Raw genomic sequence first — 13,371 nt, forward strand, 5'->3', positions numbered from 1 at the left:
GAACTTAAGAGTTGAACGGTATATTTGTACTGAAATCCCACCAAAAGTCTGGGGAACAAGGCTGGCTTTAAGTTTTAAAAGTGTGATGAACACAAGCAAGCAACACAAGCAGTGTTCCATTTGGATATTCAAATATTATTCATTTTCATTTGGCGTAGATTCTCTCTGGTTTCGAGATCCTCAATGTGTTATTTCACAGTTCTAAGACTATAATTTTTCTGATGGCTGTAAAAGACCGGCAGTAAAACATAGCATGCAGGCCCAGAACACTGCACTAATACAGGAAGCTATAACTACAAACACTGCCCACTGAAAAAAGCATAAATCATGTGCATATAACAACTGTCGGAGCCCTATTCAGGCATGAGTGAAAGATGGCACTGCGCAGAGATTTGTGAGTCTGCTGGGCTGTCTAATGCCGCGTTGATTATTTTCCGAAGCCCGGGAAAATAAAACTGTCAGACTGCATAAATCATAATTAATTGTAATTAATGGAACCAGTTTTACTCTAATCATCACATAAATCGTAGAGCCCATTTCTGGTAAGGAGAGAAAAAAAAAAGAAGTCTCAGTCTGAATACATTTTGGGCTTTCAATCATCTATGCTAATGGGATGCATTACACGGGAAGTGATTAAAAAAGGGAAAATCTACTACAGGCAAATTAAAACAATTACACAACCAATGGGCTTCCCACTATGTTGTAAAAGTTTCAATAAAACTGCTCTAAACAGGATGGAGACGGAGAAGCTGATGTAGGAAAAAACAATTATCTAATTTCTAAACTTGTCAATATCTAACAAAACAGTTTACTTCAAAAGAAATACAGAGACACCAATTACACACTATATGAAATTTATTCCATCGGTAGTAATGTACAAGACTTATAAAGCTGGTTTGCTTTACATCTTACAGATTATATTGCTGTACATCATCCGCCATCAAACACGGGCTGTAACTGTGCTCACAAATACACCAGGGGCTTAAATAAAACACAGCTGACAAAAACTCAAAGTGGGAAATGTGGGGGACAAAAGAGACAAAGGTAAATATGAACACTTCCTGCTGAGCTTGTGTTAGGTCTGTATGTATTAAAAAAAAAAAAAAAAAAAAAAAGACACATAATGACTAAAATCTACACGTTCTTGGCCCAAACACCACCAAATACTGCCATCAACATCTGAACTGACATCAGCATAACTTTTCATAGAGATGTTTTCAGATGCTGAGGTAGATCTCATTCATAACTATCGCTTCAGCTCCACTTGCCTTATATTTATGTTATATTCAGCAAGAATGCTCAACATGTTCTGAACAGAGCTGAGTAAACAACAAATATATATATAAAAAAAAAGAAACATAAAAGAGCATCTTTCACCTTCTTCCACACTGAAAGAAAACAAAAATCTGACATATTCCTGGTACAGACTCGAGTATATCAAAACCCCTCTCGACTGCTGAGAGGGTGCAACCTCCTCAGCCTCTAACAAGCCTTCAACTGTCCTGAGTGGACTCTGCGCCCGTGCGCTCTTACTCCTTCCTGCGTTTCTTGTCGTGGTAGTCGTCCTTTGAGCGGCTGCTGGTGGAGGGCCTCTTGGAGGCACCGTGCTGCTTGGCTTCCTCCAAGAACTTATCCAGACCGAAGGGATCCTCCTCAAACTGCACCGGTCCTTCCCGCCTCTGGCCATGGTCGGCACCTGAGAACTCTTTACCTGGAGCAAACCGGCTGTTGGGCAGCAAAAAAAAAAAAAAATCAATATGCTGCTAACTACTAGTTTTCTCTCACAGAACTGAAGATAATTTATCTGCACTTGCACTCACTGACAATCTGGTTATTGTTGCAGATTTATTGTAATTTTTTTCCACCTCAAAACAGCAAAGAAGACGGGGGATTGGAACTACATGCTAATTACTAGCAGGCTGCTTTTTGTCCGACACATGTAAAAACAAAAATGTTTTCTATGAGCAGAAAAACAGTGTTTGAATCCAAAATATCAGGGTATTCCGTGGAAGATATGCTTTTATGTCTCAGGGAAATTTGCTCTTAAGTCAAAGATTTTCTTTTCAGTGTTCTGCACAGTGGTGTAGCACCCTGCAGCCAGCCAAACATTCCTAGAGGACAATGACAAGCTGGTGACTAAACATATGGGACAGGCTATGCTCGACTAGTGGAGTGTGGCACTGCTGCCCCAAGGACAAGGTCTCCTGCTGGGACATCATGTGTGTGCTTGCCTCGTGCCTCAAAATAAAGCCAGAATGACCTCAAAATGAATCAGGCTTTTGTTGTTATTTTCTATAATGATATTTGAGAAGGCTCAAACTTCAGAAATCCTGTAATCGCAAACATAGAGTCTGGGATCAATTGCGGGCTGTGACATAATTGTAGGGAATATATTCCTAGTACCTGCTGTGAATGAGAGAATCAAGGTCATCTGTGTAGGCGTCCTTGTCTATATTCTTGCTGGGCCTGTAGATGTGTGAAGCCATGTCTCTGCCGCTGCGGAATGGGGGGTCGTACACGTTGTATGTCTCGTCCTCACCGCCAGCAAAACCACTATCCATACCCTGGAAAGACAGAAAGAAAAGAGACTTTCAGAAAAATTTGCTTTTACTTTCTCAAGTAAGGCTCCTTCTACAAATACATCTAACTGCTTCCCTGTCAAGTGGGTCCACACTAGGAAACACTATTTGTACCTTGTGTTGTGGAGCGCGGCTTTCAGCCTTGTACACATTTGTATTTTTTTCCAATCAGCACAAATCACCTAAGCTGATGTTAATGTACTAATGTGGGTGTGAAATGCTCTAACCTTGCTCTGATTGAAGAGCCTCTGGTCGTACAGGGCCTCGCTGGAGGAACGAGGGTTGGGCATACCCAGGGCGATGAGCTCGCTGATGTCCCTCTCCTGGTCTCTCTGCAGCTTGGACCTGGAACAAAGAATAAAGTCTCAGATTAAGCAAGGAGTCACAGCCAAAACCAATGACACACAAAACGACGACTCAAAAACTTGGAAAAACTACTGCTAGAAAGAAGCTGTATTATATTAGGAATATTATAACTTCAAAGTTTAAGTCACATAAGATTGTACTGACCTAAAACTGCTTTATTTTAGGATGAAAAATGTCTATGTAATAAAATGTTGCTGAGAAGTCTTTCATTCAGTTCTTGGTGACTTTAACATCCTGACTGCCCTTCAGTAAACAATCATCTCAAAGTTAAGTGAAAGGTAATTTTAAGATAACAAGGTTTCTGCCTCCTGACAGCTGGAATCGTGATTGTAATGAGCTCTCCCCTGAATTTCACTTCTACCGCTCCTCCAGGGAACCACTGTTCCATCAATAGACAACCTGACAGGGCTCGCGCAGACTTAACACACAAATGCACACTGATCACACATCTCACATGCAGAAACAGTCTTTGGATCATTGCAGACAAGGACTAATACTGGAGTACTCTGCTGGATCCTGCTGCGTTTGTTCAGTATTACTGCTAGCCCCATGAATGATTCAGCAGTGAGCAGTACATCTGTACCAGCATGCGCGTGTGTGTATATGGAAAGGAGGGATAGGTGAGTTCACATGCGGTGTGTTTAAAGTGCGTGTCCAGCACCTCTTATCAGGAGCAGCCCTGGAAATGTTCCTGTCGTGCTGTCTCTCTTTCCTTCTGTCATGGCGGATCTCGTCACGCTCCCTGGCCTCGCTGTCCTCGCCACCTGCCGCGTGAAACACAAAAAGGAAAATGTTGAAGAAAAAAGGAAAAAAGAAAAAGAAAACCATACGAGGTGGGGAATGGGAGACAGATGATGTGAAATGGTGCAGTACAAGTAGAGAGGTGAAAAGAAACATTGGGGATTGAAAGGCAGAGAGAGTAATGAGAAAACAGAGGTGAGAAAAAGCGGAGGTTGGTGGTGGGTGAAGGGAAGGTGGAGGGAAAAAAATGGATGTGTAGAAATGTGAAGGGGATAGATGGACAGGAGGAGAGGGGCGATAAAGTGAAAAGAAGCTGTCAGTGATCAGTGAACGTATAAGACAAAAACCCAGCTGACGAGTCAGTATCTGTATCAAAACATGGAAAATCTGATGTTGCAGCCTGAGTCGATGTGATGTGATGAAACTAAATGGTCATTCACACAGCATGTGCAAAAAGAGGACGGGCAGCACTGATATTTCTTCTCCTCAAATATATGTGAATTATCAGTAGGGAAGCAGAAACATCATTTCACAGCTTACTGGTCCTGTCAACACCGGCCGAGTGAGAAATGTTGTCATCGCTTATGCCACTCATGTTCCAGATTTAGAACTGGAAACAGCACCGACGACAGGATCTCCACATGCTCAGAGGACCACACACCCGTAGGTGTCACACACATACACACAAGCTGGTCATTTATGCTTGAATACTTGATGTCTGATGAATAAACCTTTCTGCTTCTGGCTGCTTGTCTTCAGGACTCACCTTTGTCCCCGTGACTTTTGATCCCTGCCCTGCGGTCTCGAGCCATTTGGGCCAGCTCCCTCAGTTTCTCCTCCTTCTTCTCCTTCTCCTTCTGGGCCATCTTCTTCTCTACCTGGGCTCTCATCTCCACAGCCTCTCTGGCCTAAAAGCGCAACCAATTTTTCGGTATGTTATTTAAATATGAGTTTAAAAAAAAAAAAAAAAGGTGCATATCTTAGAGAATGCTACAGTTATGGTCAGTCAAAATGACGGTGCAGTACCTTTCTATCGGCGATGTAGAGTGCCTCAGCCAGCTTGGCAAAGTTTTCATTAATGTGAACCGTTTGCAGCCCCCTACCATCAGCAGCCAGACGTTTGTCAAGAGGAATGGTGTAGCCCTGAGAGAAATTGAGCACATCAAGGGAAAGAAATCATCAGAGAAAGGAAAAGGCAGCATGGCAATATAACTGAAATAACAACAACAAGGCCTGGAGCCCTAAAAAAACATAAAGTAAAAACACATAGATATGCAGTATATCGAAAACAAAAAGCGGGTATATGTCTACAGGAACTGCTCACAATCAGTGATTGAATCAGTATCTGGTGTCATGTTACCTTAGCGTTCTTCCAGTTGGATATGCACGGAGGAATCTTCCACTCCTGCTGCTCCTTGACTGTCATCTAAAAATAAAAAAAGAAACTATGTCAGAGATAGGTATCGTTTGGACAATGCAAGCAACTACATTTTAAAAGTTTAGTATTAACAGCACAAGCAGCCTGTGTTACATTCTCAAATGTGTAAGGCCGACTGTATAAGGTAACTGTACCTTTCTGCTTGGAGAATGCATGACGGGGGCGGGAGGAGAGGGAGGTCCTCGAGGAATCTTCTTATTGATCCTGAAACACACAATCGCATTTAGAACAAGGGATGGCCAGGATTATCTATTCAGTTTGCACAAGAGACATGTTCACTTACTTGAAACGTGGAGGTTCCATGGGGTCTTTCTGCATTTCCACCATACGGATCACTCTCTGTTTGGCCCCTGAGTTGAAAGCTACTCCCTGCTGGGATGGGGTGTATCTTTAAGAGAGAATATGAAGAAGAAACGTGTCACTATGCATTAAACTTTTATCCTCAGCCACTTGCACCAACACAGCTGACAGAGATGATAATATCAATTAATGATAAGTAAGTACTTAAGTGTTTCATAATATGGCATCACTGGGAATCTGCCTCATCTTTACCTCCAGTTCCCCATGATGAAAATGTATGAACTCATAGTCGTAAAACAATGCTGCTCCACATACGGACCCTCTGTCTTCTGAAATGGTGCTGAAATAGTTAAAATTCTAGCACATACCTGATGTACTGTGCAGGAGCCTGTTTGTCTGCAGCTCTTACAGGCATGGCAGCAGCAATCTTCTGAGACACCTGCTTGTCCAGGGCAGCACGGGTCTTCTCTGTAAGCTACAAGGGACACACACACACACACACACACACACACACACACACACACACAGTGATTATCAGATTTACCAAATAATATCTCTGTAAAATTAAAACTGAATAAAAGATTACCATAACTAGTCTATTTCAGATTTTGATTCCAGTGAGAAAATGGCGACAGTTCCACTTTAAGTTTGTATAATTTACTCAGTTCTACAGATCAGATTACGGATGTGATCATAGTAACACCAGCTTGAATTCTGCAGAGACCAATTGATAAGCTGAGCACTAAATGCACTCCTTGGGTAAAAGATAAAGATGTTTGAGTAGACAACTCCACACACATTCCAACATGTCTTACTTCTTGTACAGCCTCCTCGTCAGGTCTCTGTAGCTCTGGAGCGTCATCATTTAGAACTTCCTTTGGGAGAAGGTCTGTGTACTTACTGAAGATCACCTGCAACAACGAAAGATGAGAAATTCTTATACATATGACTAATGAAGCTGAAAGACTTTTTTGTAATCTAATCAAGACACAATATGCATCATAGCAATGGACTGTTTTGACGATAAGTATCGTAATACACTGTGCATACTGCAAATGAAAGGGGACATATAAAGCATCATCACTGATTATGTCCTAAGATACTGTCAGTGTAGTTGATGTTAAAGATAAGGTTGCAACTCTGGTAAGCTGGATTTTTCACACAAATTATGCCTGCCTTATAGTTTCATTTGGGCTTGATATTTTTCAAGTTGTGCGTGGCTACATTTAAAGTGCATGCTGAGAGCATCCTTGCTGACAGATGTCAGCAGACATGTGCCTTTATACCTTATCCTTGCCCTGTCCTTGTCTGGCAATGGCATCGTATTTGATCTTTCCTTCTGCATCCACCTGTACAGCAAGAGCATTGGAAGTCTTCTTCTTCCTACCCATCTCCAGAGGAAACTGGGCCACATGGATCTCTGGGAAAGCTCCCCCATCTCCAAAGTCCTGCAAAAACAAAGATTTTACAGCCAAGATGAGAAGACGTACTTGTGTTGATTAGCCTTGCACTGTTTTATGGCAGTGACTCTTCCACATTTAGAAAGCCATCCAGATACAAAAATATCCACCAAAGTGAAAAAATATCCATCTTAAATAGTTTCTTCACGTCTAAGTACACTGTACATCTCACAATTAAATTAACTTATTAACCTCAAGTGAACGCGGCACCCAGCCTTTCCTGTGTCCGTACGGTGGGGGCTCTCTGAGGGACGAAACCAGGGCAGTGGAGTAGGACTTCTGTGCTCGGAGCCTCTCCTCTGCCTCCAGCTGGTCTTGAGACAGCTGGGTCGGCGCCGGTAAAAAGCTGCGAAAGGAATAACACGTGTTTAAGTCCTATTGTTTTGTATATTTGCGCAACCGCTGTAAGGCCTAGCTAGCGTTAGCCGAGAGTGACACCGTGTAGCTTTACCCATTATCCGTGTTAGAACTGCTAGCTAGTTAAACGTCGAGAATACACATTAATACAATGCTTAAGAGCTCAAGTGAGCTCGACTCTAACTACCACACCACTAGTACACAACTGATGATTTGTGTTGTTGGACTGGTTGTGTGTTGGTGAGCTAGCTGGCTAATATCAAGCGTTTAGCTTACGACATATAATTTCAGCTAGCTAGCGTTAGCTAATACCATTAGCCCTTAATTAAAACAAGGCAACGATGGCGGACAGACCGAAAACATTAACCTTAAATATTAAGTGCAGTCTTTAGAGCATACATGGTAGATAGGAAACGACATATGACCACAATCTCATCAATTAAAAACACAAAAAGCCTAGTCGCGGGACTCACCTCGCCAGAGACATTTTCCCCTTTCTTCCTTAGCGAAGAACTGCGCATGCGCGATGCCACTATAGAATAGAACAGAACAGAATAGACCGAAAATATAACACACACATAAAAAACAATAATAACAATAACAATAATAATAATAACAATAATAATAAAATGAAATTATATATATATAATTTATAGTTTCATTTTACTATTATACTGTTTCTATCCAAAATGACAAATCTCATTAAAGAATCTGTTTTGCAATTGCCTCTGAGTAGTTGTGGAGTCTGACAATAGCAAAAGTAGCAACAGAGTGAAATCAGCAAGTAAATCGCACACCCAGTAACTCTCAGCAAATATTATTTCAGAAATCCATTCATAAGTAACTTCAAGTTGACTGATCTTGGATTACAAGCAGATATCTAACACAGAATGGATGTCCACATCAATTAACGGGCCTTTATTCATAACATTTTGGCTTATAATAGTAGGAAAAGCACAGGTGTAACTAGTAATATCAACAATGGCTCAGTTCTACTCAAGTGACCAACTTAACACATCAGCAATGTAATAGTAGTATGATATGTTTCATTGGTAAACTGGTAGAAAGTCATCCACACCAGAGTTACTCCCATAGTGCAAGTACTGTTTAGTTTTTTCTTAATGTTGTTAGCAGCAACTAATTCTACCTGCTTCTATGTAAAGAGTAATGAAGCAGCATGAACAGGAAGGACAGCTGACATTATCCTGTGTAAAATAGCCAGACAGAAACCCTCAAGCTGTTCTAGTCTCAGTTGCCATTAAGGCATATATATTTCACTCGAGACTACTAAACAGAGGGAGAACATAAAAGCTTGCAAAATGAGTTTTGCCATGGAACAGGAGAATTATGTAATGTCGCCATAATAGACGCTGCTGTTATGATGAATGCAATGAATCTTGACTCAGGCTCTCCTGCCATAATGATCAGCAATAAAAGTGACATCCTTGCTGAGAATGACAACTTGTTGGTCTTCTTTCTTTCTTTCTTTCTTTCTTTCTTTCAATGCTAATGCTTTTGTCTGGCTGTCTGTATCATCTTCATCTCTCCATTTCCACTGTCTCCCCTCCCTTCCCCTCTCTCTTCCTTCCTCTCCCTCTGTGTTTCTTGGAGGAGGAGGAGGCAGTCTGTCAGTCTCTCAGCAGAGACGTAGTTTATTAATGTGACACAGGGTAAAAGGACACGTCAAAGAAGATCAATCACTGGACTGTGGCACGGGACAAGAAAGCTTTTAATAAACCCAATCATCTGGGTGCTTCTCTCTCAGCCGTGCCTGGCATTTGGCATTGAGGAGATCTATACCATTCTGTCTGCCCCTCCTTGGTCTTGCTGCAGGATGAGTGATGGAGCAGGTATCGTTTCACCGCTCAACTGAAATCACCCTCCAGGGAGTGTGTAAACAGTGCTTTAGATTTTTGAGTGTTTTCTTGAGGATGGTGGGAGATGTTTGAATTCAGTTCTTGGGAAAATAATAAAGAATTATGCCATATTCCTCAAACCACAGCTTTATTAATTCATTGATTAAATTTCCCAATTGGATCCTGTGAATGAAATATTTAACCTGTGGTTAAAGTCCCTTGGGTGGGATTTACAAATCAAAGACGGGGGCTAAGGCCAAGGCTATCTCTCTTCAGTCTGAGAAGCAGCTTTTAGTGGAAGAAACTGATCAGCATGAATGTCAGACCATGACAGCTATGGAAATGGTTTTCATTGTTTTCATCATGAGGCCAGACTAACAATAGGTGAGGGCATCCACGTGCTGCTTGCAGTATTGCTTGAGTTGAGGATGTGGCAGAGGGTTTTGATGCAGCAGGGCTATGCCAGTGTTCCTAGCAATAGTAAGGTGTGGGGCTCAGGGAAGCAGTACATGCTGTACAATGTCTCAACAAGCTTCATCTCCAGTGTCACTGAAGGGCACAGAGGGACCAGGGCAAAGGGAGGTAAAGCTGGAGTGGAGGAGGAGCAACAGACACATCATGCAGAGAGAAAAACACATGCATTTTCTGGTCTAATTGAGTGAAAACAAACCTGAACCAATGAAAAAGTAATTCTAAATGTCTGCTATAATACGTGAATATTGCATCACTTTGCAAGTATTGCATAATTGTGAGAGACTGTATGTGACTCCCCCACTAATGGGAATACATGGTGCCCTTGTACACAGCAAATAACCAGCAACTGCAGTGAAACACACTTTGTGGCAAATACACATCCGTATACCTGATAGTCCAGGATAGAAGATGGCAACTGCTCTTCTCCCTCCTCTTCCCCTACCACTTAAATGGAAAGATCCATTTGGACCTTTGAATGACAGGAATCTAGACCAGCAGGCTGAGGACATAGTCATTCAAAGTTCTAATCGTTTTGATAAAACTGAGCACCGTGCCGTGGCTGCTAAAGGAGGATAATGGCTTCAAGAGACTCAGTCTTCTGTCATGCAGTGAAATCGCTGCATAGCATCAGAGACAGAGGTGCTGAACAACATGTCCGGAGAGATCAAGTCCAAGAACATCATGTCCTAGTAGGGTGAACCTATACCATTGCTAATGGCATTGTTTTTAATAAGGTGGTGAAAATGGGTCAGAAATGCACGACAATTTATTGATCACCTATCACTGTGAGTGCAATATATATATATGTATTTATGTTTTGGTTTCCTCACTTAAAAATATGGTGGTGATTATATTTTCATATCACTAAGACATGCATGTTGTAACTGTGTATTATTTAAGTATTTACCTACATATTTTCATTTCATGCCAGAAAAAGAATGCATTCAATTGCTGGACTGTTGCTTTACCTGTATTTCCTATCACAATCTTTATTTGTAAAACATAAAATCAACAAATTTACTGTCTTTTCCCCACACACAACATCTCATGCTCCCAGTAAACACCCTGCCCACCTCAGATGTTCATGTTGTTTCACTGAAATCAGTCAAAAGGCAAACACGGAGATACAGGGAGCACTTGTAAATTCATCATTTTCCTGAGCTGCGGGAATCAAAAGAGAATTTCTCTTCCTCTCCTCTGGCTTTTGTAGTGGGAGTTCGTTCTCAAACCTGAGCTCCTCCCTGTCGGAAATGATTCATGTCACAATTATTACCAGGTAAATACTGGGAGGAGAACGGGAAGAAGAAAATAAGAGAGAGAAGTGGAAAGAAAGCAAGAGCCTTGTGGCTGCTCACGGGGAGTGAATGAAAAATGAAAACAACTCAAAGTGGGTCAGCATCCTGCCAGTTCCCAGTCTGGTGAATGCACACGCACAAACACGCACGCGCACACACGCACACGCACACGCACACGCACGCACGCACACACACACACACACACACACACACACACACACACACACACACACACACACACACACACACACACACACACACATCCATGTTTTACTTTATTCACAGGGACCTGTCATTGACATAATGCATTCCCTTGTCTTCTACCCTAACCTTTACCATCACAGCTGAATGCCTCACACTAACCATAAGCCTAAACCTAATTCTAACCCTAAAACCATGCCTTAACCCTCAAACAGCCCTTTAAACTTGTGGGGTCCAGCATTTTGGTTCCTGCAATCTGTCGGACATCCCCAAATAGAGTGGGCCACTGGTTTTCAGATCCCACAAATACAGTAAAAAGAGCAGACACACACACTAACACACATCGCATGCATGCAGAATATGTATACACACACACAAATTGAGATACTCGAGAGGACGTTTACTGCATGAGGCACAGCACATCTGACAAATTGAAGTAATGCTATAGTGGCACTTTGCTTATTCACTGTAACACTGCAGTCCTCCACCTGATAGAACAATCTCATATAGCTTCTTTACTATGTGTCAGCTCAGATTATAGATGGCAGGAAGATGGGCTTAGATTAGTTTAAGTCTATTTCCATTCACTCCTTACCTGTCAAGTGTGGTTACACAGTGAATTTCGTTACTGTTTCCCTCTGCAGCTGTTTTGATGAAGAGAATCAGTTTGAATTACATGGATGTATGTTCTTGTTTATTGGGCAAAACAACATCCGTAAATCCAGGAGACAGGTATGGAGAGCTAGTGTATGTGCCGGCTGGTTATCACTGACTCGTCATTAGTGCCTAATGTTCACAGACTGTCTTTTTTTCTGTCTTTCTCTACTAAATAGACATTTCTTGAGTACACTGCTGTTGTGAGTATAGGTGGTTGAAAAAAAGCATGGGGTGGAAAAAGAGGTAAAATAGAGAAAGAGAGCAGATAAAAAAAAGATGAACACAAAAATGACATTACATAATTGGTAAGAGAAGCAGAAGCAGACTGAAAGAAAATGTAAGTTTAATCATTTAATGGCTGCTATATTCTCCTTAACCTTTAACACTGACCTTAACCCAGTGCTGCTGGAGCTGTGGGCAGCGCTATCTGGCCTTCCCAAAGAGGAGCTGCTCCTGCTCAGTGCTCCTCTTTGCTAGCACCAGGATAAAGTCCAGAGAAATACAGGGCCAAACAAGGTCAGCAGAGGACTTGCAGAGCTTATGAGGGCTAAACAAACTGCCGGCACCGCCAGTGGAGCCTTTAGTCTAAAGGAAGGGGAGCATTTATGGGAGCCCTGAGGAGGAAGAGGAGGGAGCTGGCGTGATACACAGCAAGGTAAAAATGTTACTCGTCATCACTGTGTCCCAATATTTTTTCATTATGAATTTGCTTCACCGAGCTGTTCTATTGAAAACATGAGTACGTTTCCTCTATGGAAATAATCAGGTCAAAGGAATGGATGATTAAGTCTGCAACTGAATGGATGATCCAGTGTTTATAACTGAGTAGTTTATGCAGTGATGCAAACATAAAACACAGTTACACATCACATAATCTTTGTTGCCTGCTTGAGGTTGTGAATCATGTGTTAACCACTTTCCTTTTTCCATATGTAATGAAAAAGCTTAACAATCTATTAGTAAAACTGAACATCATCTGAAGGTATTCCATTCAGGCTGTGATATGGGAATTATTCCTTATTATCCCTTATTTTTCATAAATTGAATAATAAGCATGTGATATAGTAAAGTGTTTATTAACCTGTCAGTTTATTATATGATGAATGAGCCAAATCATATAGATCACATGCAACGGGTTCTTGAGTTCATATATTCACCACTAGATGGCAGCACCACTCAAAGCTGCATTGCCAAGCTTTCACAGACGCACACAAACACACTTCCAAGCGCATACACTCTCACAAGTGACAACAAAGATGCCTGCAGGTGTTTCCACGACTCTGAGCTCTACTACACTGCATCTGTTTTGCATGAGAAAGAGACAGACATCGAAATGGAGAGATGATGCTGTATCTTTGTAGGGTTTTTTTTTCTGTGTGAGTGTGCTTGTGCGCAGTACTGTGTGAATGCCAGAGAAAGCATTAGCAGAGTGAGAGAGAGGGAGCCAGCAGCGGCCAGTCAGGGCCTCTTTACATCAGCAGGCGGGCTGTCTGAGATACTGTTCCCCCTTCTGTATTTGGACTTTCTCCAACTTGCACTGTGCACATCCCATTCAGGGTGCTTGGAGGGAGGTGGACTCCCATCAGCACCAGCAGTCCCATCATTGGCCTCCCAATTTGGAGAGGAAGTCATTAATTTTCTAATCGA

At 41.9% G+C, this 13,371-nt stretch overlaps 1 protein-coding gene across 1 annotated transcript; it reads right to left on the reverse strand.

The window, feature by feature from the left end:
- Positions 1-1,099: 1,099 nt before the first annotated feature.
- Positions 1,100-7,760, reverse strand: snw1 (SNW domain containing 1). Its single transcript, XM_041065010.1, has 14 exons — positions 7,715-7,760; positions 7,077-7,230; positions 6,711-6,872; positions 6,240-6,335; positions 5,793-5,899; positions 5,408-5,512; positions 5,259-5,328; positions 5,047-5,112; positions 4,713-4,829; positions 4,453-4,594; positions 3,607-3,709; positions 2,807-2,924; positions 2,404-2,564; positions 1,100-1,725 (listed from the first exon to the last, which is right to left on the reverse strand). The coding sequence occupies exons 1-14, from the start codon at positions 7,726-7,728 to the stop codon at positions 1,530-1,532; spliced, it is 1,611 nt and encodes a 536-aa protein (XP_040920944.1). The 5' UTR covers positions 7,729-7,760; the 3' UTR covers positions 1,100-1,529.
- Positions 7,761-13,371: the final 5,611 nt, after the last annotated feature.

Source organism: Toxotes jaculatrix, chromosome 19 (genome assembly GCF_017976425.1).
Source record: "Toxotes jaculatrix isolate fToxJac2 chromosome 19, fToxJac2.pri, whole genome shotgun sequence".
Lineage (NCBI taxonomy): Eukaryota > Metazoa > Chordata > Actinopteri > Toxotidae > Toxotes > Toxotes jaculatrix.

Excerpts from the sequence above, each read along its gene's own strand:
- snw1 (XM_041065010.1), bottom strand. Across the intron at positions 6,336-6,710 it reads AAGGACAGGGCAAGGATAAG|GTGATCTTCAGTAAGTACAC; the intron begins GTATAAAGGCAC and ends TCGTTGTTGCAG. Across the intron at positions 5,329-5,407 it reads ATGGAACCTCCACGTTTCAA|GATCAATAAGAAGATTCCTC; the intron begins GTAAGTGAACAT and ends TGTGTGTTTCAG.